This window comes from Kogia breviceps, chromosome 7 (assembly GCF_026419965.1).
Source record: "Kogia breviceps isolate mKogBre1 chromosome 7, mKogBre1 haplotype 1, whole genome shotgun sequence".
In the NCBI taxonomy this organism is placed as follows: domain Eukaryota; kingdom Metazoa; phylum Chordata; class Mammalia; order Artiodactyla; family Physeteridae; genus Kogia; species Kogia breviceps.
In genome coordinates, this window is record NC_081316.1 from 9,517,715 (window position 1) to 9,536,929 (window position 19,215).

At 59.1% G+C, this 19,215-nt stretch overlaps 1 protein-coding gene across 1 annotated transcript; it reads right to left on the reverse strand.

The window, feature by feature from the left end:
- Nucleotides 1–526: 526 nt before the first annotated feature.
- MYBPC3 (myosin binding protein C3) lies at nucleotides 527–18,305 on the reverse strand. Its single transcript, XM_067037159.1, has 33 exons — nucleotides 18,216–18,305; nucleotides 16,802–17,068; nucleotides 16,119–16,223; nucleotides 15,948–16,040; nucleotides 15,718–15,866; nucleotides 14,632–14,749; nucleotides 14,102–14,150; nucleotides 13,856–13,885; nucleotides 13,627–13,680; nucleotides 12,337–12,354; nucleotides 11,904–12,067; nucleotides 10,853–10,985; nucleotides 10,344–10,468; nucleotides 10,158–10,263; nucleotides 9,897–10,063; nucleotides 9,377–9,542; nucleotides 8,521–8,627; nucleotides 8,406–8,435; nucleotides 7,408–7,547; nucleotides 7,077–7,157; nucleotides 6,212–6,371; nucleotides 5,792–5,896; nucleotides 5,514–5,702; nucleotides 4,303–4,437; nucleotides 3,936–4,103; nucleotides 3,107–3,195; nucleotides 2,764–2,959; nucleotides 2,372–2,511; nucleotides 2,014–2,173; nucleotides 1,777–1,913; nucleotides 1,296–1,482; nucleotides 995–1,032; nucleotides 527–843 (listed from the first exon to the last, which is right to left on the reverse strand). Exons 1-32 carry the CDS (start codon nucleotides 18,238–18,240, stop codon nucleotides 1,022–1,024), a joined length of 3,804 nt encoding a protein of 1,267 aa, XP_066893260.1. The 5' UTR covers nucleotides 18,241–18,305; the 3' UTR covers nucleotides 527–843; nucleotides 995–1,021.
- Nucleotides 18,306–19,215: the final 910 nt, after the last annotated feature.

A 19,215-nucleotide genomic window follows, 5' to 3' on the forward strand; every position in this document is an offset into this window, starting at 1 on the left:
AACCGGTGATGGGATTCTGGCTCCCCACGGGGGAAGGAGGAGCAGAGTAGGGCCCCGGCCCCTACCTACACCCTCCTGGTTCCCAGCGCCTTGTCTAGACAGGTTCACTCTCTTCCTGTGCGGTATGGGTGTGAACGGGCGGTGGGTTTTTCGCCCACTGGGACCCCAGAGCAGCTGGCACGCGTTCACTGCAGGCCTTACGGGCACAGAACCACACTGAGATTAGGACTGCCCCCCTCCAGGCTGCTGTGACCACGGGTCACCAGGACAAAGATGGGAGAGCCTGGGGATTCTGGCTCTTTTGCTAATAATACTTTCCTCTGTCACAGCTACTCGGTTTCCTCATTTGAAGATGGGGAAGACTGAGGTTCCTTCTAGTATTAATGTTCTATGAACTTAGGATCCCACTCTGGTCCTCATTTAATTCATCCGGGAGTAAGAATACCTGCCTTCCGTTTGCTCTCAAGATCAAGTAAATTTTCCCGTGCTTTTTCTGAAAACCAGCGCCTTGGACAAGAAGAGTCAGTTCTCTGTGATCGCACTCATCTTTTATTGCCCTCACACACTGAGAAAACACGGCAGGCCAGAGAGGCCTGTCCGCAGCCATCGTTTCCTGAGCCCGCACGCTTTTTGCCCCAAGGATCTGAGGAGCTTCCAGATGGAGCTCTGACGGGTTAGCCTGTGCGGAGTGCCCCCCACGCCCGCTCATCGTAACTATGCTGCCCTGCTGGGGCTCCCCCAGTCCAGCTCCAACACACACACTTGTACACACATCCAACAGCAGAAGGTGGCTTGTCCAACTTCCTTCCAGGCTCCTGGTACCTGGGTTGGCTCCAGTTGCACCTGTGACACAGGCTCCCTTGTGAATGAGCTGCACCGAAACCCTACTAAGAGCCACCTGCACCCCCATTTCCTGCTGGCTGCCCCTGGACCAAGGGCCAGGGCTCAGCCTTTGATTTGGGACCCGGGTATCAGGGTGATGTGGAGTACATACCTGGCCATCCCCGGGGAGCCAGCCTGGTCACTGAGGCACTGCAGGAGAGGAGGAGGCCATGCCATGCGTGTGTTGGACCTCCCAGCACTATATGTGTTCCCCCACCCCCGGCCTTCGGGAAGGCCCGGGCAAGCAGCTCTGGCAACAAAGTCCAGAAGCCAACACCATCTGGACGTGACACGGTCGTTGCTCTTTCAGCCAGAGCAGCTGCTTGGGCCAGGACAGCAAAGCGAAAGCCCAGAGTCCCAGCTGGCACCCGGCCTTTGCCACCACCCCAGGCCTAGCCCAGCGGGTTCCTCACCTCGCACTTCCAGGCGGCACTCACACTGCGCCTCGCCTTGCAAGTTGGTGGCCCTGCAGACGTAGACACCGCCGTCGAAGGGGCAAGGCTTTCTGATCTCCAAGGTCAACACTCCCTGCTTGCTGAGCGTGCGGAAGCGGGCGTCTTTGCCCAGGTCCAGGCCGTTCTTGAACCAGGAAATTTTGGGCTGTAGATGGGAAGGAGGGAGATCTCTCAGGTTGAGAGAGGACCTGGCAGGAACCTAGGGAGACCAGGCATTTGTGTTTCTACTCTGGGGATCCCACTGGAGTCCCAAACTCTGCCCAGGGCCGAGTATGAACAGGGAGCCAACGAGGAATGCCAAGGCCCTGTTCAGGGAGGGCCCTGATACCCGAAAGTGGAGAGAAAACAGGGGGACAGGCTCGGGGGAGGACTGCTTGAGGCAGGGGCCTACGAGCCAGGCCTCCTGGGTCGGCCTGGACCAGGGCCCAAAGCTCCCTACCTTGGGGCTACCCCGGACAGCACAGCAGAGGGTAGTGTTGTAGCCGGCAATGACCGAACGGTTCACCAGGGGGCGGGTGAAGCTTGGGGCCTCAGAGAAGTCCAGGGCCTTGTAGCTGGGTGACTCATACGTGATGCCTGTTGGTGACAGAACTCAGTACCAAGAGGGCCACACCTAGCCAGGCTCGCCGCCCGCCCCAGCCCCCGCCCACGGCGGGTGGGAGTGAAGGTACAGCACCTGGTCTAGGGATAAACACGGGCTCCTTGGTGGTGGCGGCTCTGTCGCTGGGCCCCACCATGTTATGGCTGAAGACCCGGAAGTAGTAGCTATTGCCGATGATGAGCTCTGACACGACACAGTGGGTGCGGCGGTAATGCTCCAAGACGGTGAACCACTCCTGGGGTGTGGAGGAAAGGTAGGGGGGTCTCTGGGGCAAGCCCTACTCCCTGCCAGGGGCCTCTCTTGGGTACCCCTGGGGTCAGCACCTTCCCTGTGGAGGGAACCAGTCTAAGGATATCGGGGAGGAGCAGCTGGGGCCCAGGTCTGCCCGGACCCAGGGAGGGTGCGTGCAGGGGGCCCAGGGCCCCGGGCTCACCATGCTCTTCTTGTCAGCTTTCTGAATCGTGTAGCCCCAGAGCTCTGTGTTGCCGTCATCCTGGGGTGGCTTCCACTCCAGAGCCACATTGAAATCCCATGTGTCAGTGACCCGGATATCCTGGGGAGGACCTGGCTTGTCTGCAGGAGACAGACCCAGTGGGAAGCCCAAATCTCCTGACCTCGCCCGAGTGTGAGTAGGGGACGCCACGCTCCAGAGGCCCCCTCAGCCTTGCCAGGACCTGGCCTGCCATCTTCTGCAGGGGCTCTGGGCATCCCAGAGGGGCCCCAGGCCTGGAAGACGAGAAGCTCCAGGTTGAGCCCTGGGCCCTGGCAGCCCAGCTCAGGGACTGAAAATGCTCGGACTCAGACGGAAGCCCCAGTGCCACGTACCAATGACCTGCAGGACCAGCTCGGCCTTGTCCTCCATGCTCTCGATGCGCAGAGTCACCTGGTAGGTGCCCGAGTGGGTGAGGTGTGCGGCCCGGATGAACAGGATGGTGTCCGTGGGGCTGTTGCGGATGCTCACCTCCTCGCCTGCCAGTGGCTGTCCCTCTTTGGTCCAGGTCACCTGAGGCCGGGGCTTGCCCTGTGTGGGAGGACAGCTCACTCCAGAGCCTGGCTCTCCCTACCGGCCACTGCCCCGGCCTTGCTGAGACATCTGTCTGCTGGGCGCGGACAACACACGGGGGCGGGGGGAGGGGAAGGGAAGGGAAGGGAAGGGGGCCAGCCCTACCTGGAAAGGAATGAGGAGGTTCACAGGCTCTCCGACCTTCTTCTGGATGGTCTGGCGAAGGTGTCTGGGTAGCTGGAGCCGTGGCCGCTCTGTGGGTACGAGTGAGGGGCTCGGCGGGGGCCCCCACAGCCGCAGGCCCAAGGAGCGCCACAGCGCCGCCCGCTGGAGGCAGGGCCTGGAGAGCCGCAACTAAGAAACATGCCACCTGCCGGGCCCTCCTCTCCTTTAGCTCCCCCACCCCAGCCCCAAAGGGTCCAAAGCTCCTGCTTCCACCTGAGCCTCTCCACACTGCTACAACAGGCAGGGATCAGAGAGAGTGAGGAACTTATCTAAGGTCACACAGCTAGCCAGTCACAGGCCAGGGTGCAAACCTAGGCTTTTGGACTCTACGCCCCCTGCTGTTTCCATCCCAGTTTGCTGCCTCTTTCCACTCCGAGAACCAATCCCTAAAGGACTCTTTGTTGGCAACATAATGGAAAGTGGATCCCACATGGGCCAATCTGACGACTACCTGTTTCACTGCTCAGTCCTTAACACGTGGACAATACCTACCTGTTGGAGCTCAGAGACCCACAAAACAGAGCTTGAAGGTGATGGTACAATGACCTACATTTTCCCTGGTCCAGAACTGGGGGCTGACATGGAAAACCAAGAGGGAGGCCCTCTCCACACATCTGGCCTGTGGCACGGGTACAGGCAGCGACCCCTCCTGTCCCTGCCCAGCATTCATCCCCTCCAAGTAGCGTCTCCCTGACTGTCCCCGCCTCCACTGGGCCCCAAGGGCCAGGGTGCCAGTGACAGGCCTCATCCCGGCGCGAGGGGCACTCACGCAGTATCTCCTGCACCGTCACCGGCTCTGTGGTGCTGCCCGGCGCTCCGGGCCCCGCCACGTTGTGAGCCCGCACGCGGAAGAGCAGCCGAGCCCCCGTGGGCAGGTCCTTCACCAGCAACGACGTGTGCTCGGTCAGCCCCTGGAGGGCAGCCACCCACTCCGAGCCTGGGGGCGGGGGTGGGGATGGAGAGGCAAGGCCACGGGCACTGTCCGCATCCTGCCACCCACATGCCCGGTGGCCGACTGGGGCCCTCCACTGCAGACAGGGGCCCTGCGGGGGGACAGGAAGCTGGCCCGGCCCGGAGGGCAGTTCAGAGAAGGGCGCTGGGAGGCGGAGGGCCCGGGGCTGGGCTGGCGCACTCACAGCCGTCCTGGCAGTACTCCACGCTGTAGCCGTCCAGGCCTCCAGCTCCCATGCGCTCTGGGGGCCTCCACTTGAGGGAGACGGTGGTGTCAGAGACATCCTCCACCGCCAGGTGGCTGGGCTCACTGGGGGGGCCTGGGGAGAGGGGTCTGAGTGAGTCTGCACCAGCCAGGGCAGCTGAAGAACCACAATCCAGGGAAATCCTCCCCCTCTGACTGGCTTTCAAGCACTTTGAGAAATATTTCAGCTCCATTAAAAGACATGTCTCTAGACAGGCTTACAGACACACACACACCCAAGCAGCATCAGCGATTATAGAAGAGATCTAAAAAGGAAAAGACACCCCAAAACAACACCAACATCCTTAGAAAGAACCACTTTTGTCAGATGGTGTAGGAAATTCTTTAAATGTAATTTAAGAAAAAACTGGCCTAAAGCATGGAAATTTCCTGACCCTGTATGAGTAACTGAGTTGACTAAGAGCTGAGAAAACCGGAAGTCACTTCCTAAAGGGAGGCCTGGCCCCTTCTCCCCACAGGCACCCTCTTCCTGCCATCTCACCACGCCGTGCCCCCTCCCTGTGTCTGCCCCACCACAGACAGCCACCCTCCTCCCCCCGAGACTCACATGGCCCGCCAGGGACAGGTGTCCTCGAGAGTGGCACACCCTCAGTGTCTGTTCTACCTTCTCAACCTCCATTATACAGATGTGGAAACTGAGGCACAGGGCAAGACGATGACCCCAGATATCCCTCCTCGGGATGAAAGAGCTGGCTCTGTAAACCCCATCTCTGATTCCTGGTCCAGCGCCCTTTCCGAGGGACCCAACTGCCCTCACCCTCTTCCCTGGTTAACAAACGCTGGCTGAAGGGAGTGGGGAAGAGGGAACAATGATCTACTGAGCTGCTGTAAGCCAGATGCTCCCCCTGCATGACCTCATTTCATCCTAACAATTCTATGAAGTAGATATTGTCATTATCCCCATTTTACAGATGTGGAAAGTGAAGCTGGAGAGGTGTCTCAGCTCCACCCCCTGCCAGCTGGTGACCTCGAGAAAGTCATCTAACTTCTCAGAGCCTCACTTTCTTCACCTGTGAAATGAAGGTGATTAAAGGAGACCACCACGGGTGTAAACGCCACCCACAGAGTAGCTGCTATTCCTGGGGCCCCTGAACGGGAGGGCGTGGGGCGGGGCAGGCAGGGCAGGCTCACCAACGGGCATGAACGGCTGGGAGGCGGGGCTGGGCCTGGACATGCCCACTGCGTTGACGGCGTAGACCCGCATCTCGTAGACCACGCCCTCGATCATGCACCGCGCCTCGTGACTCAGCTCCCGCAGGAGGTCGAAGTTCAGCCGCATCCACCGGTAGCTCTTCTTCTTCTTGCGCTCCAGGATGTAGCCTGGCGAGGGGAGGTGGGAGGTCTGGTCTAGAGCGCAGGCATCCCCGCACCCCCTGCCCTGGGCTATGTCCCCTGTGCCCTCGGCTCACCTAGGACTGGCTGCCCGCCATCGTAGGCAGGGGGCTCCCACCGCACCGTGCAGGAGTCCTCGCCCACGTTGCTGATCTTGGGGGCCGCCGGAGCATCCGGCACATCTGGGCGAGGGGACCCACATCAGCTCTGCCCGGCCGAGGCCAACGTTGCCCATCCCCACACCACCCCAACCAACAGGCTTCCCCCACTACCCCCAGAGCCTAAAGCGATCTTTCCAGAATGCAGTGCTGATCACATCACCAGCCTGCAAACAACCTGTTACGGCTCCCCACTGACCATATTCACCGGTCCTAGTCCCAACCCTCTCTTTGGATCTAAGAATGTGGCCCACAGTGTTTGCTTAGAGACTAAACGAGTGCACGGATGGGTCCTCCCTGCTTGCTCCTGTGGCTTCCCCACCTGGGCCCCTGCCTCACCGATGACCTTAACTGTGAGGTTGACCTGGTCCTCGCCCACGGGGTTCTGCACCGTGACAACATAGACGCCCTCGTCTTCCTTCTCTGCGCCCTCAACGGTGAAGATGCTGCGGTCCTTGGTGGTCTCCACCCGGACCCGGCCCTCGGTCTCACACAGCAGCTGGGGGGGGGGAGTAGGAGTTGGGGGGAAGGACCCAAGTCAGAACCCAGGGGCTTCTGCAGCCTCTGCAACAGCTGACAGCCCTGAGATGGGAACAGGGCTCAGCGCTGGGTCTGCTGGGGTGACACAAGCCTGCGTGGAAACTGCACCCATGTGAGCATCTAATCCAAGACCCTTCCTTTCCTTACCACCTGCCATGGGCACAACATCAGGGCAAGGGTCACAGGTTCTAGCTCTAGCTCTGTCATGGAACTTTAGACAATCGCCCGTCGGCTCCATGCCTCAGTTTTCCTATCTGCTGAATGGGAATAACATGACCTCGCAGAGCTAACGTGAGGATACTGAAAGACCACAACTGGGTCGAGGAACCAGCAGTGAGTGGAGGACGAGAAGCTGACCTGATTGGTGCCCCTGCAGCTACTCCTACTGAAAAGTACCAGGGACCCCACTCCCTTGCTGGCAAGAAGCACAAAGTCAAGGTCAGCTCAGGAAGACAAGAGCCAGGGAGCGCCCCCAGTCAGGAGGACCTCCTGGCAGTGTTGGTGTGAACGTGTGTCTGGGGCACGAGGGCCCGGTGGAGACCCTACCAGGGGCAGGAGCACATCCTGCCAGGTGTGGCAGCTTCACAAAGACCTCACCTGAGGGCGGATACCACATGGGCAGAAAATGACAGAGAGCAAACGAGCCACCTTCAGCCTCACTCACCTTCTTGTCAAATACCCACTCATCACTGGCACCTGAATCCCCCGATGCATTGAGGGCTGGCCCTGCTGGGACCTTATTCCCCTGGGAACAGAGCAGGCAGGAAGGAGTGAGGGGAAAGAGGGCCTGGCTCGGCCTGGAGGGAACCCCTGCCAAGCAACCCCTACCCCTGTCTCTCCTTTGCCCACCTCCCCGACCTCTCAGCCTGCTGAGCCTCTGTGCTCCTAGTCGGTGGCCAGGGCGTGTGCATGTGGGGCGGGGAGCAGGTCCCAGCATACACTAGTCCCGTGTACCCATTTTACAGGTGGGGAAGTGGGGGAGGGACCCACAGTACCTTTGTGATGGTCTTCTGCCAAATCACAGTGGGAGCAGGGTCCCCGGAGATCGGGACGTCCAGGCGTAGCTTGTTCCCAGCCACCACCACAATGGTATCCGGCACGCGACCTGGGCAGTCCAGGTGGATCTTGGGAGGTTCTGGCAGGGAGATGGCACAGGTCAGAGAAAGAGGAAGGGGCCTAAGGCCTATGAAAGAGGGGAAAGCTAGAAGGAGCACATGCCCCTGGTTGTTTTGTTTTTAATTTATTCTACTGAGGTATAGTTTGCACACACTAAAATGCCAGGACTTGAGCATACAGCTTGATGAGTTTTAACAAATGTATACACCCTGTGTAACCACCACCCAGTCAAGATCTAAAACATTTCCATCTCCCCAGGAAGTTTCCAAGGAGGTTCGTAACATCAGGTCACCTAGCGTAGCATTTCTCAACTTGTGTTTGGGGGAACACCAATGTCTTCCTAGAAAAAAAAAAATTTCCATGGACAAACAATTAGGAAACCCTAGGTTAAACAAAGTTAAGCAGGATGTTTTAGAGCCTTTGACATGCTAATGCACCTTCTGAATCAACAAGAGGTTCCCAAACTTATTTCACCATGGAACCCTTGTAAAATGGAGTATCACATTAAGTGAACCCTGTTTAGAAAGCCCTGACCCACAGCATGCCTCAGCCTTGACTATTCTCCTGAAATTAGGATCCTACACAGTTTAACCTAAAAGCAGGAAAGAGTTCATAATAAAATCTCACCTCTGTGTCACCTGAAAGCTCACACACACCACGTTCCTACCGTCCCACAGGGGAGCCACTTCAGGGTCCCCATTTTAGAGGTGAGGAAACTGAGGCTCCGAGAGACCGCAGTCGGCCCGTGGTTGTGGGTGGCAGAGCTGGGGCTGGGCCTCAGGGTCCCCAGTCCCGGTTCCTTTCTTTCCTCTGCTTGTGAGTGGAAGGGAGACACGGGCAGGGCGTGGGAGGCAGCACGCAGGGGCCCAAGACTCACCCTGCCTAGGCACGAAGTCAATCTTGACCTCTGCAAGAGATGCAAGAGCAAGTGGCACCAGGGTGAAGGCAGGGCCCAGCGGCAGGGGACCCCATGCCCCTCAGCACCCGCTCACCCATGAAGTGGAGCTTGGCAGACAGGTTACAGGCGAAGCCTTCTGGCACAAAGCTGTAGTCCGCCTCGTCTGCGGGCGTGACATCGTCCATGGTCAGTCTGTGGACTCTGCAGGGCAGTGATGACTCAAGGGACCCTGCTGGGCCACGCACCCCTGGCCTCACCGGACACCCCAGCCAGGGCTCCAGGGGGCCCTCACCCCACCCTAGCTTAGTGGTGTTCTAAAGTGCTCTCTTCCTCTATGTTTGAATTTTTCAGCTCCCTTGCATGCTTTCAGAGGTACGCACTGTAGATGTGTCCCCTCGGCTGGGCCACTGGAGACTGGGCAGGGGCTGGTCTCATTGATCTCCGTGAACTTGGGCCCAGATGCTCGGGGCATGAGTAAGAGAGTGGGAGAGAGTGAGGGCCCCTGGCCAGAGCCGTCCTCCGAGGCCTCCTACTCTGCCCTGGTCACGAGTTGGGAGGGGGGGGGGGGCTCCCAGCCTGTCTGTATCTCTCACTTCTTCGTCTTTGTCTTTGTCTCTAATGGACTCTTCTCTGTATGCATCTGCCTCTCCACACTTCTGTCTGCCTGTCTCTCTCTGTATCTTTCTTTCTATTTGTGTCTGTCCTGATTCTGTGCATCTGTCTCTCTGTTCATCTGCTTCTCCCTCTGTCTCTCAATCTCAGTCTGACTTTGTCTCTCGTTCAGTCTCGGTCCTGTCTCTAAGTGTCTGTCTCTTTCTGTTTATCTCCATCCATCTGTCTTTGTCACCATCTTCTTCTCTCTCTGTGTCTCTCCCTCTGTCTCTCTCTGTCAGTCTCTGTTTCTCTCTGTCTCTCTGTGTGTCTGTCTCTGGCACACCCTGCATACTCACCGCCCGATGTGGGACACCTTTATGCGGCCGTCGGGCACCAGCTCCTTCCCGTTCTTCAGCCACACGCCCCGCACGTTCTCATCCGACACCTCACACTTGAACACGGCCTGGTCCTTTGAGCCTACCGTCAAGTCCGCGATGCTCTGGTACACCTCCAGCTTTTTCTCTGCGGGGCACAGGGCAGAGCCAGTGAGCTGGGGAGGGTGTGTGTGGGAGTGAATCCCTGCGGAGATCCCTCGGGCTTGTGAAACCACATGAGTGCAATGCATGTGTGCCTGTGACGGTGCCGTGTACAAAAGGAATCTCATGTGTGCCGGGGTGGGTGACACTAACCGGGCCCATCTGAACCTCCAAACACCCTCCAGGTGGTCACCTCAGCATCCCCATTTTATGGATGAAAAAGGTGAGGCCTGAGGTGCCAAAGTGACTTGTCCAAGGCCATGAAGGCCTCGATCCCGGGTTTGCCCAATTCCCCTACACGGCTGGGGGGCTAGTGCTGAGGGGGCCTCCAGGGCCTCACCCTGAACGATGAGTTCAGCCAGAGCCTGGCCCCCACTCGTGCGCAGCGCGTAGCGTCCAGCATCCTCCAGCGTTGCCTCGTTGATGATCAGGTGGTGTCTCTGGCCGTCCTTCTTGAACCGGTATTTGAAGGTCTCCTCCCGGGTCAGTTCCACCCCGTCCTTCAGCCTGGCCAGAGGGTGGGCAGTAGGTGCCAGGGCCTCCTCTGGGGATGCCCCCAGGTCCCTGGCCCCGCCCCGAGCCCCCTGCCTCTGGCACTCACCATTTGACCTGGGCCCCCTCCTCAGACACTTCACACTCAAACTCCACTCGCTGTCCCACCATCACCAGCTGGTCCTCCAGGGGACATGTGATCAGCACGGGGGGCTCTGTCAAGCAGAGAGAGCATGATGGATGGGCCGCGCTGTGGCGACCCTCCCCTCTCAGCGTCTCAGGGCGCCAGGCGCACCTTTGACAAAGAGCTCGGTGCTGCACTTCTCGCTGCCCACCACGCACTGGTAAGCCGCGTCGTCCGCCAGCGAGCACTGGCTGATGGTCAGCGTGCGCTTGGCGCCAACGGACTCGAAGATGTACCTGGGCGGGGCCGGGGTGTGGGCAGGAGAGCCATGGACGCACCTCCTGGGCTCTGGGTGCCCCCTCAAACTGCCGTCGGGACCACCGTGCCCACACCCCAAGCCTTCCAGGAGCCTTACTTGCTGTGGAGCACAAGGGGCCATTGGAGCCTCCCCGATGGGAGGAGCGAGACCAAGAGAAAATGAGCAGGGAACAGAGCCGGGAAGAAACAGAAAGGTGGGGAGTTAGACCCAGAGAGACAGGGACCCAGAGCTGGCCAGACAGCATGGGTGGAGAGAGAGGCAGGGAGAGCACGGCCGGGGAGCAGCACCCCCCCCCAGGGCCCCGCCCCCCCAGGGCCCCTCCTCACCCTGCAGGGTCCCCGGGTCCCACTCCCACCCGCACCTGCCGCTCATCTGGATCTCCTGTCCGTTCTTAAGCCACTTGACCTCGGCGTCGGGGTCGGCCAGCTCCACGGTCAGCCGGATCTTGTGGCCCTTGCTCACCTGGTAGGCCGGCTGCAGCTTCTTCTGAAAGGCTGAGCGCTTCCACCCCTCAGCCCCCTGCTCCCGGGGCTGGCCCAGCGAGGAGGGCGAGGTCCTGCCTCTCTCCTCCTCCCGCCTCCCCACGTCTCTCTCTGTGCCTCCGCTGTGACCCTGTCTCTTTACCCCTGTCTGTCACCTCCTTGTCTCTCTGTCTTTGTCTTCCTGTCTTCCTTGGGGGTCCTCTTCACCTGCTCTGCTCAGGGATAGGGTCCGGGGCTTTCCAAAAAAACAGAAGCTTGGCAGGAGAATGGGTGATGGGACAAATGGGCCTTCTCCTCCTCTCCCCTCTGTTTTACCAACAACCCCCGGTTTTATGCCCTCCTAACAGGCGCCTCTGCTGTCCCGGCTCAGTTTCCAGGGCTCCTTGTCAGCCCCTTGATGGGGAAGGGCTGGCCTGAGCCCTCTCCTTGGACCCGCCTGGGGGCGAGGGGCGCTAACCTGCACCCACCTGTTCTGTTTGCCTGTGAGGAAGATTAACCAGGCTCTTCGCGGGTCGGGGGTCTCTGGGCTAAACTGGCTTCTTCCCCTTTTTTAGGTGTGGGGAGAATGAAGCAGGCTTTTTTCCCCCAAGCCGGGTAGGGGAGGAAGAGGCCGCCTGGCTTGGCTTTGGCTGGGGGAGGAGGGCTGGCCTGGGCTCCGTCCTCTTCCTGTGGCGTCTCTGGGTTAACTTGGCCCTTTTCTTTTTCTGTGCGGCAAGGTGCCAGCCTGGGCACTCCCGCTTCCCCCCACACACACACACGAGAGGGGATTCACCCGGACTCTCCTTTCCTGAGCGTCTCTGGGCCAAGCTGGACGCAGCTCTTTTTCCATGGGCACGTACGCATGCGCGTGCGTGTGCGTGTGCGTGCGCGTGCGTGCATCTGCGCAGGCGCTCACCTCGCCCTCTTCTCTCCCTGGCAGGGGCGTCTCACCTGTGCTCTTCTTCTCCTCCCGCCTCATGCCCTTGAGCCTCTTGAGCATGCCTCGCAGGTCGGTGATGCCGTGCTGGAAGGCGATGCGCTCATACTCTGACGGGGATGCCTGCCGCAGGATCTCCCACACATCTTCCTCCGCGGGGGCCTCCAGCCTCGAGTCCCTGTGTCACACGGTCCACGTGGCGAGGCTTCAGGGCAGGCCCCATGGCCAAGACAAAACTGCAGCCCCCTCTCCTCCCCTCGCAAGCGGAAGCTGCCCCTGCCCCTCTGCCTCTTCCCTTCTGGTGGGACAGCTCGAGCTGGAGTGGGTCCTGGGCCAGTGCTGGGGCTCAAGGGGGCTTAAGGCTTCAGTATGGGGGTGGGGCTGGGACTGGGAGGTGCTCCTGGCTGAAGTAGGGGTGACGGGTGCAGAGCTTCATGGGGCACTCACCGCGGGGTCCGGAAGCTGCTGCTCCAGGTGGGGAAGAAAAGCAGTGGACACATTAGAGGTGTAACAGAGAAGAACAAACCTGACTCCATATTGGATCTATTCCTTTAGCTCTAACCCTTGTGCTGTGTTGCCTGTGCTTGGTCATGCTGGCTCTGCACCTTTGTAAAAGAATGTTGCCTATGGCCCAAACTATATGTGATAGCCTATTCTCAAGGCTTTGCCTCCCAGGCTTGACCTTTAAAGGTATATACATAGCACTTTTCATTTGTATAGAGATAAAAAAATTACAGAATGGAAAATAACATTTGTCTTGTTGGAGGTTTACAGGAACATTGTGAACAGACCTACATGGCCGGCTGCAAGAACAAAGGATTCCACCAAGAAGTCTGCAATAACCAGCCACACCCCCTTCCCTTTTAGTAGAAAAGAAGCCTGAATCCTAACTTGGGGAAGATGGTTCTTTGGGACACTGGTCCACCATCTTCTCGGTTTGCTGGCTTTCCGAATAAAATCGCTCTTCCTTGCCCCAACACCTTGTCTCCCGATTTATTGGCCTGTCATGTGGCAAGCAGTCTGAGCTTGGACTTGGTAACGAAGGAATGGGTCATCCCTCCATGGACCGCAGCCCGTGGGTCCTCACCTCCACCCTCCTCCCTGCACTTATACCTCTCTGTTTACAGGGCTCATGTGGCCTTGTTTATTCCTCCTGAGCTCCGGCAGGTGGGTATCAGGAGAACCCGAGGCTCAGAGACTCTCCCCAGTCAGTAGGGATCCTCACCCAGGTTAGTCTGATTCCCCAGCCCTGTCATCTGTCATCCGCCCTGGTGGGGATGGCCACAGGGTCCTGCCAGTGCCCTGCTGCCCCAAAGCACTTGACCCCGATGCTCATTTTCTGGGCTGCAGCAGCATTGGCCATACTGCAGGGTCCAGGAGAGGGAGGGACAGGACACTGAGGACACAACTCAGTTGCACTGGGCTAGGTGGGCAATTCCTGAGGCTTTGGAGCCTTCTCCCAGCCTCTGGGTCCCCAGAGCCTATTGAGATGAGCTGTCGCACACTCAAGTGTAGGATGGTCATGGGAACGGTGTGAGGATGTTAGTTCACAGGATGTAACTTCTGCTGAGCCCTCTGACTCTTCGCAACACCTGGATTGTCCCGTTTGACCGACAAGGAAACCAGCTCAGAGAGGTGCAGTGACCTGCTCAGGGCCACACGGCTGGAAAACCACGGTGCCGGAATTTGAAACTGGGCCACGCCACCCGCTCTGAGAGCTGCTACCCAGGGGCTCACCTCTTCCTCAGCAGCGAGCTGAAGTCCAGAGTCCCAACGTCCTCGTGGCCGTCACTATGGAGAGGAACCCTCATAAGGCCACAGTTGAGCCAACTAGAAGGGGTTGGGGAGCAGGGGGTGGGGTCGTGGGGGGGGATGGACGTGAGAAGAAGGGACACTGGCTGAAAGGCTGCTCCCTGACTATCTCAGACCCCCAGGGTCTGTGTACAGGTGGGTAGGAAGGGGGTACCTGATTCGCCGACCACCTCCAGCCAGGCTCCTGTGGGGGTTAGACTCAGTTTCTCACCTGCCTAGGGGAGCTTACTCTCTTCCATCCCCATCCTCTTCAGCCTGGCCCTCCACGTCACCCCAAGCCCTGACCCCCGTTATCAGGCCCTGTCCTGGTCCCCCCCACATTACCCCTGGCCCGAACCCCAAGGGGCCTCAGACCCCAGCACCGGCCTCCTCCAGGCCCTGCTGACAGGCGGCCACTCACGTGCGGCGGAAAGCCGATCGGAGGTCCACGTCTCCGGGGCCGATGGCCTCTGGGTTCAAAGAGGGGGATGAGTCAGGGGAGGAGGCTTCAGAGGGGGCCATCCCAGAAGCCCCGCCCTGGGATCTCCCGGTGTTGCAGACCTGCCCATCCATGACCCCTTGACAGTGGGCATCTGCCCCAGGACCAGGCCTTTCCCAGCCAGGGTCGAGGTACCAGGGACGTGAGGCAGCTTATCGTTCCCAGTACCTTTGAGGTGGTTCATCTCCCACCCATCTCTCAACTTACCCTTCACCTGTTCACCTGTGCCAGGATCCCAGACACCAAGCTGACTAAGACCCCAGAGGAGATCTGGGCTCAAGCCCCACCCCAACCCTGGAGGCCTCGACGGGTTTCTTTCAGTATTGGGCTTGTGGTCAGTGGTTGCATGGCCAGGGCTCAGCATCCTCCTTAGTATTGGGAAGTGGAGGCAGGTGTGGGGACAGGACCCATGGGGAACCCAAACCCAGAACGGATGCCAGAGGGCCCCTTACCATGGACAGTGAGGTGGAAGTTGCAGCTGTCAAATTTGTCCTTGGTGGACACCTCACAGCGGTAGCCACCAGCAAAGGTGGCCTGGGCATCTGTGATGTGCAACTCAAACAGGTAGACCTGTGGAGGTGAGCTGTCAGGGGAGACTGGAAGCGAGGAGGTGAGGCCCTTCACCCCTAAAGGAGGCTGTGGGTGGCTAAGGGCCACTGACCTTCTCACCCCTCAGGGCTTAAATCAATCCATACAGTTTTGTATAAATAGAAAAAGGGGCCCCTTCTCAAGATACATCGACTGCCATCTGCTGGCACAGGGTGGTGATAAAATATAAATCGAGGGTGGCTACAAGGCAAATGGCATTCACTTAAGATGAGGCACTTTGGGGAATTCCCTGGTGGTCCAGTGGTTAGGACTCCATGCTTTCACTGCAGTGGGCCCAGGTTCGATCCCTGGCTGGGGAACTAAGGTCCTGCAATCCACGTGGTTCGGCCAAAAAAAAAAAAAAAAAAAAAAAGGAGGCACTTCTGTTCAGTGCACAGCCCACACAACTGTACATGTCTACCCTGCCCTGCCAGAAGCCCCCTTGCCTGGGCCGGGACTGTGGAAGAGTAGGAGGAGCAAAGGCTGGGAGTCAAAGCACAGGTTCTAGGCCTGGCTCTGAGTGACCTGGGACCAGCAACGATAAGCTCCCAAGCTTTGGTTTCCTCGCATGTATAGTGAAGAATTGTTATGGTTGATCACTGAGGGTTGCTTGAGCTCTGATACCCATCCATCTGGGGCCTTTACACCCTCACTGACTGGTGCCCCCCAAGCCTTATTTATGCCCCCTTGAGACGATCATGCCCTCCGACCCCCCACGTCCCACAGGTCCCCTGTGCCTCGCCATAACCCTCCTCTGAGCCTCCCCGTGCTCCCTGTGTGCCCCTGCCCCCCCAAACAGCTTCCCAGGCTCCCCGTGACCTTCTTTGCACCTCCTCTGTGCCTCAAGTCTCACGGTGCCCCCTGCCTCTCTGTGCCCCCCATGCCTTCCAGGGGCTCTCCAGGTCCCCTTTCCATGCATCCCCGTGACCCCCGCGCCCCACAGTTCCCACCTTGCTGGTCCGATCGTAGCTGTCGTGCAGCTGCAGGTGTTGCCCCACCTTGCTGCTCAGGTCCACCCACTTGCCCTTGAACCACTTGACTACAGGTGGTTTCAGGAGGCTAGCCCCGGCCACGCGGGCTGCGAAGGTGATGCTGCCACCTGCAAGAGAGGGGTGACAATCGGGGATGCCCTGCTGCCTCCCTCCCCACCTCACCCTGGGTGCAGCAGCCCCGCACTCACCTGCGGTCACCTCGCCATCCTGTGGCCTCATCACAAAGAGGCCGATGGGATCGTCAGGGACACTGGGTCCCTCGGGGGCTGCTGAGCTTGACCCTGTGGACAGAGGCCTTGGAGACCTGCCCTGGGACAGCCCCATCCACTGACCCAGCCTCCCTGACCCACTCCTCTCACCTTCAGGACTCGGGGAGCCTCCTTCCACTTCAGTGGCCGAGGCCAGGCCATCTCCAGGGGATCCAGGAGCCTCAGCAGGGGCGGGAGGCTCGGGCTCTGCCTTCCCTGGAGGGGGTCAGATGGGGGGTCATGGAGCAGCTGCTAACCCGAGACCCCCTCCTCTTGTCCCTGGTCCTTCCCGCCTTTGCAGTGTGTACAAAGGTTCATTCAGCCCGTCTCTCACCTTCTCCTCGCCCTCACTGGCCGTCTGTGCCCACATTCCAGGGGGTCGGCCTGAACATCCCTCCTCTCCTTCCCCAGGCTCTGGTCTTGGTCCAGCCCCCCCAGGCTGGGCTGGGGCTCCCTCCACATCCATAAGCTCATGGGGCTTCCCTGCCAGCACACACAGCCCACCGGGTTCCCATCTGCGTGGGCATGTCCAGTGGGAGGGCAGCTCATGTCTTATTCATCTCTGAACTTCCCCCACCTCCGCAATAGCCGAGACAGGCCAGGGCGCCGTGTGGGGACACTCAAAAAGGTCTTGCTACAGAAAATGGGAAAAAGCCATTGCTGGCTGAGGGCACAGCCGAAGCAAAGGTAAGAAAGTGGGAAAACATCTCTTGCACTCTGGTCGAAGGAGGGATGGTGGGGCCGCCCCTGCCCCCAGTAGCTCCAACTTCAGGGAAGGCTGCCCAAGGTCTTACCTGCTTCTAAGACCTTGAGGTCAAACTTGACCTTGGAGGAGCCAGCGATGACTGCATAGGACCCCTGGTCGGCAGAGCCCACGTCCCTCACTGTCAGCGTGTGCCGCGTGCCCTCGGCTGCCAGGCCATATTTGTCACTGGCACTGATGTCACTGCCTGCCCGCTGCCAGCGCACCTTCACTCCCGCCCGCTCTGTCTCGGCCTCGAACACGGCAGGGTTGCCTGTGGCCACCTCCACTGACCGTGGCTTCTTGCTGAAGGCGGAAACTGAGGGGCAAATGGAATCTGCAGGGGCCCCTGGCTTGCCCACGCACACCACCCCTATCGTGCTTCTTATTAAATACGACAATAAGCACGTTAATGCATCGCCTCATTTAATGCTCCTATGGCTCTGTGAGGTAGGTGCAGGTATTATGTCCATTTCTCGGATGAGGACTCTGAGGCTCAGAGAGGTTAAGTGACTTACCCAAGGTCACACAGCCAGTAGGGAGGAGAGCCAGGCCCGTGGTCCAACCTCCATACAAGAATTTTGCTAGGTGTGTCCCTGGATATCCCACCCTCTCAGCCTGTGGAAGCCCATCCCCCTTTCACCCCACCAGCTGGGGCGCTTGGCAAGGGGCCAGTACTCTGCCTACTTGGACGTGGCTAAATTTGTCCTCTAAGGGCTTCAGGCTGAGAATCAGCAACGGAGATAAGGCTGGTCTGGGAGGGAGCCGGGGCTGGGGGGATGATCCCTGACATGGATAACCTTGGTGAGGGCACAGGCCAGGACTGGGACTCTGGGCTGTGACTTTCTCTGCCCTTGGCTGGGAATCAGGGGCCTCTTGACCATCCCCTCCCAGAGCAGAAGGGCTGCAATACCCCACTGCGGGGGTCTTGACTGGTGTGCGGGCCACAGGGGTGCAGGCTCATAAAGCAGACAATCTCAGAGCTGGAAGGAACCAACCTAACCCCTCTTTGTACAGATGGGGAAACTGAGACCCAGAAGGGGAGGGACTTGTCCAAGAGCATTCAGGGAGCCTGGCTCAAGTCTAGAGTCATCCTGGGGTCCTTCCTGCAGCAGCCTTTTCCCAAAAGGCAAGCCCAGGCCTAACCTTGCTGCAGGAGATGGGCATGGAGGCCGGGAAGGGGGTCTTCCTGCGTCCTGAGAGTGGGGAGATGGCTCACTTCCTGCCTTGGCTCTCTCCCACTCCGTGCCCCTGACCCTGGTTTACTCTCACTCTCATCAGAAGGATGAGGAGGAGAAACTGAGAATCGAAAAAAGGACCCAGGAGGACGGTGCCCCTGTGCTGGGCCTCAGAGGCCTCGTCCTCATCAACCCCCTCAGGAACTCGCTCCCAGGCCCGCCCCCAATTGCAGATGTCCCCAGCCCTCCCTGCCCCACGCTCAGCCCCAACCCCAGGCCTGGAGCTACCTGGTTTCTTCCCCGGCTCAGGCATCTTGGGAGAGGTCACACCAGGAACTGAGCAGGCACGGGCCACCGAAAGAGCATCTGAGCAGGGATCCGTCCCCCTACTATATAAGGGGCCACCCCTCCCCAGGCCCTCCTTATCTGCACCCAGCCCAGCCACCTGCTAAATATAGACAAATTCCAGAGATCAAGGGCTCTCCAGGAGAACATGGGACCCCATTGTTCCTGGCTGGCCCCGTCCCCTCCCCCACCAGCCCAATATGACGGCTTCTGCCCCCCAACCCTCAATGAACCTCAGGGGTACCCCAAGCCCTGTCTGTACGTCCTTCTGACAGGCAAATCGTGCGGTGGGAGCGCGTGAGACCCATAGCCCTGAGGCTGATGGGTCAAACACGTCCTTGCCGGGCGGTGGTTACAGGCACAGCCCTGGGCTGGGCTGCCCTGAGTCCTGGCTTCCCCCGTCAGTGTTCCTCTGTGACCTTCTGCCCCCTGTGACTGCCTCCACACACCCTCCCCCTGCCCCAGCTCAGGCCACATCAGGAACATCAGCTGCTACACAGAAAGAAGCAAATTACATGTGACCCACTATAAGCAAGACCCAATATCAGGGAAGGTCATTTGTCCCTCACAGTCAGGAGGGAGGAATTCTGTACCCAAGGATTGTCCACATGGTCAAAACTTACCATCCCTTTTAACACCGAAATCCATTCTTTTCTTCCATTTTAACCATGTTTAAACCGCATCTCACGTTCCTGGGCCTTCTTTAAAAGGGGACTGGGCACCACTTTCCTTCTCTCGAGGCTCAGAGATCCACGTAGGGGGTGTCACGTTTGGGCTTTCCCACTCTGAGCCCTCGGGGCGAGGAGGTGTGTGGGGGTGTCTGCCCCAACACGGATGGCCCCAGAATCTGGATTCTCTGAGGTCTGTGGGTTGCTGAGGAAAGTTCCCTCACTCCCAGGCTGTCGGCCACCTCTTCTTGCTACTGTTGGAAGCAAGAAGCTTA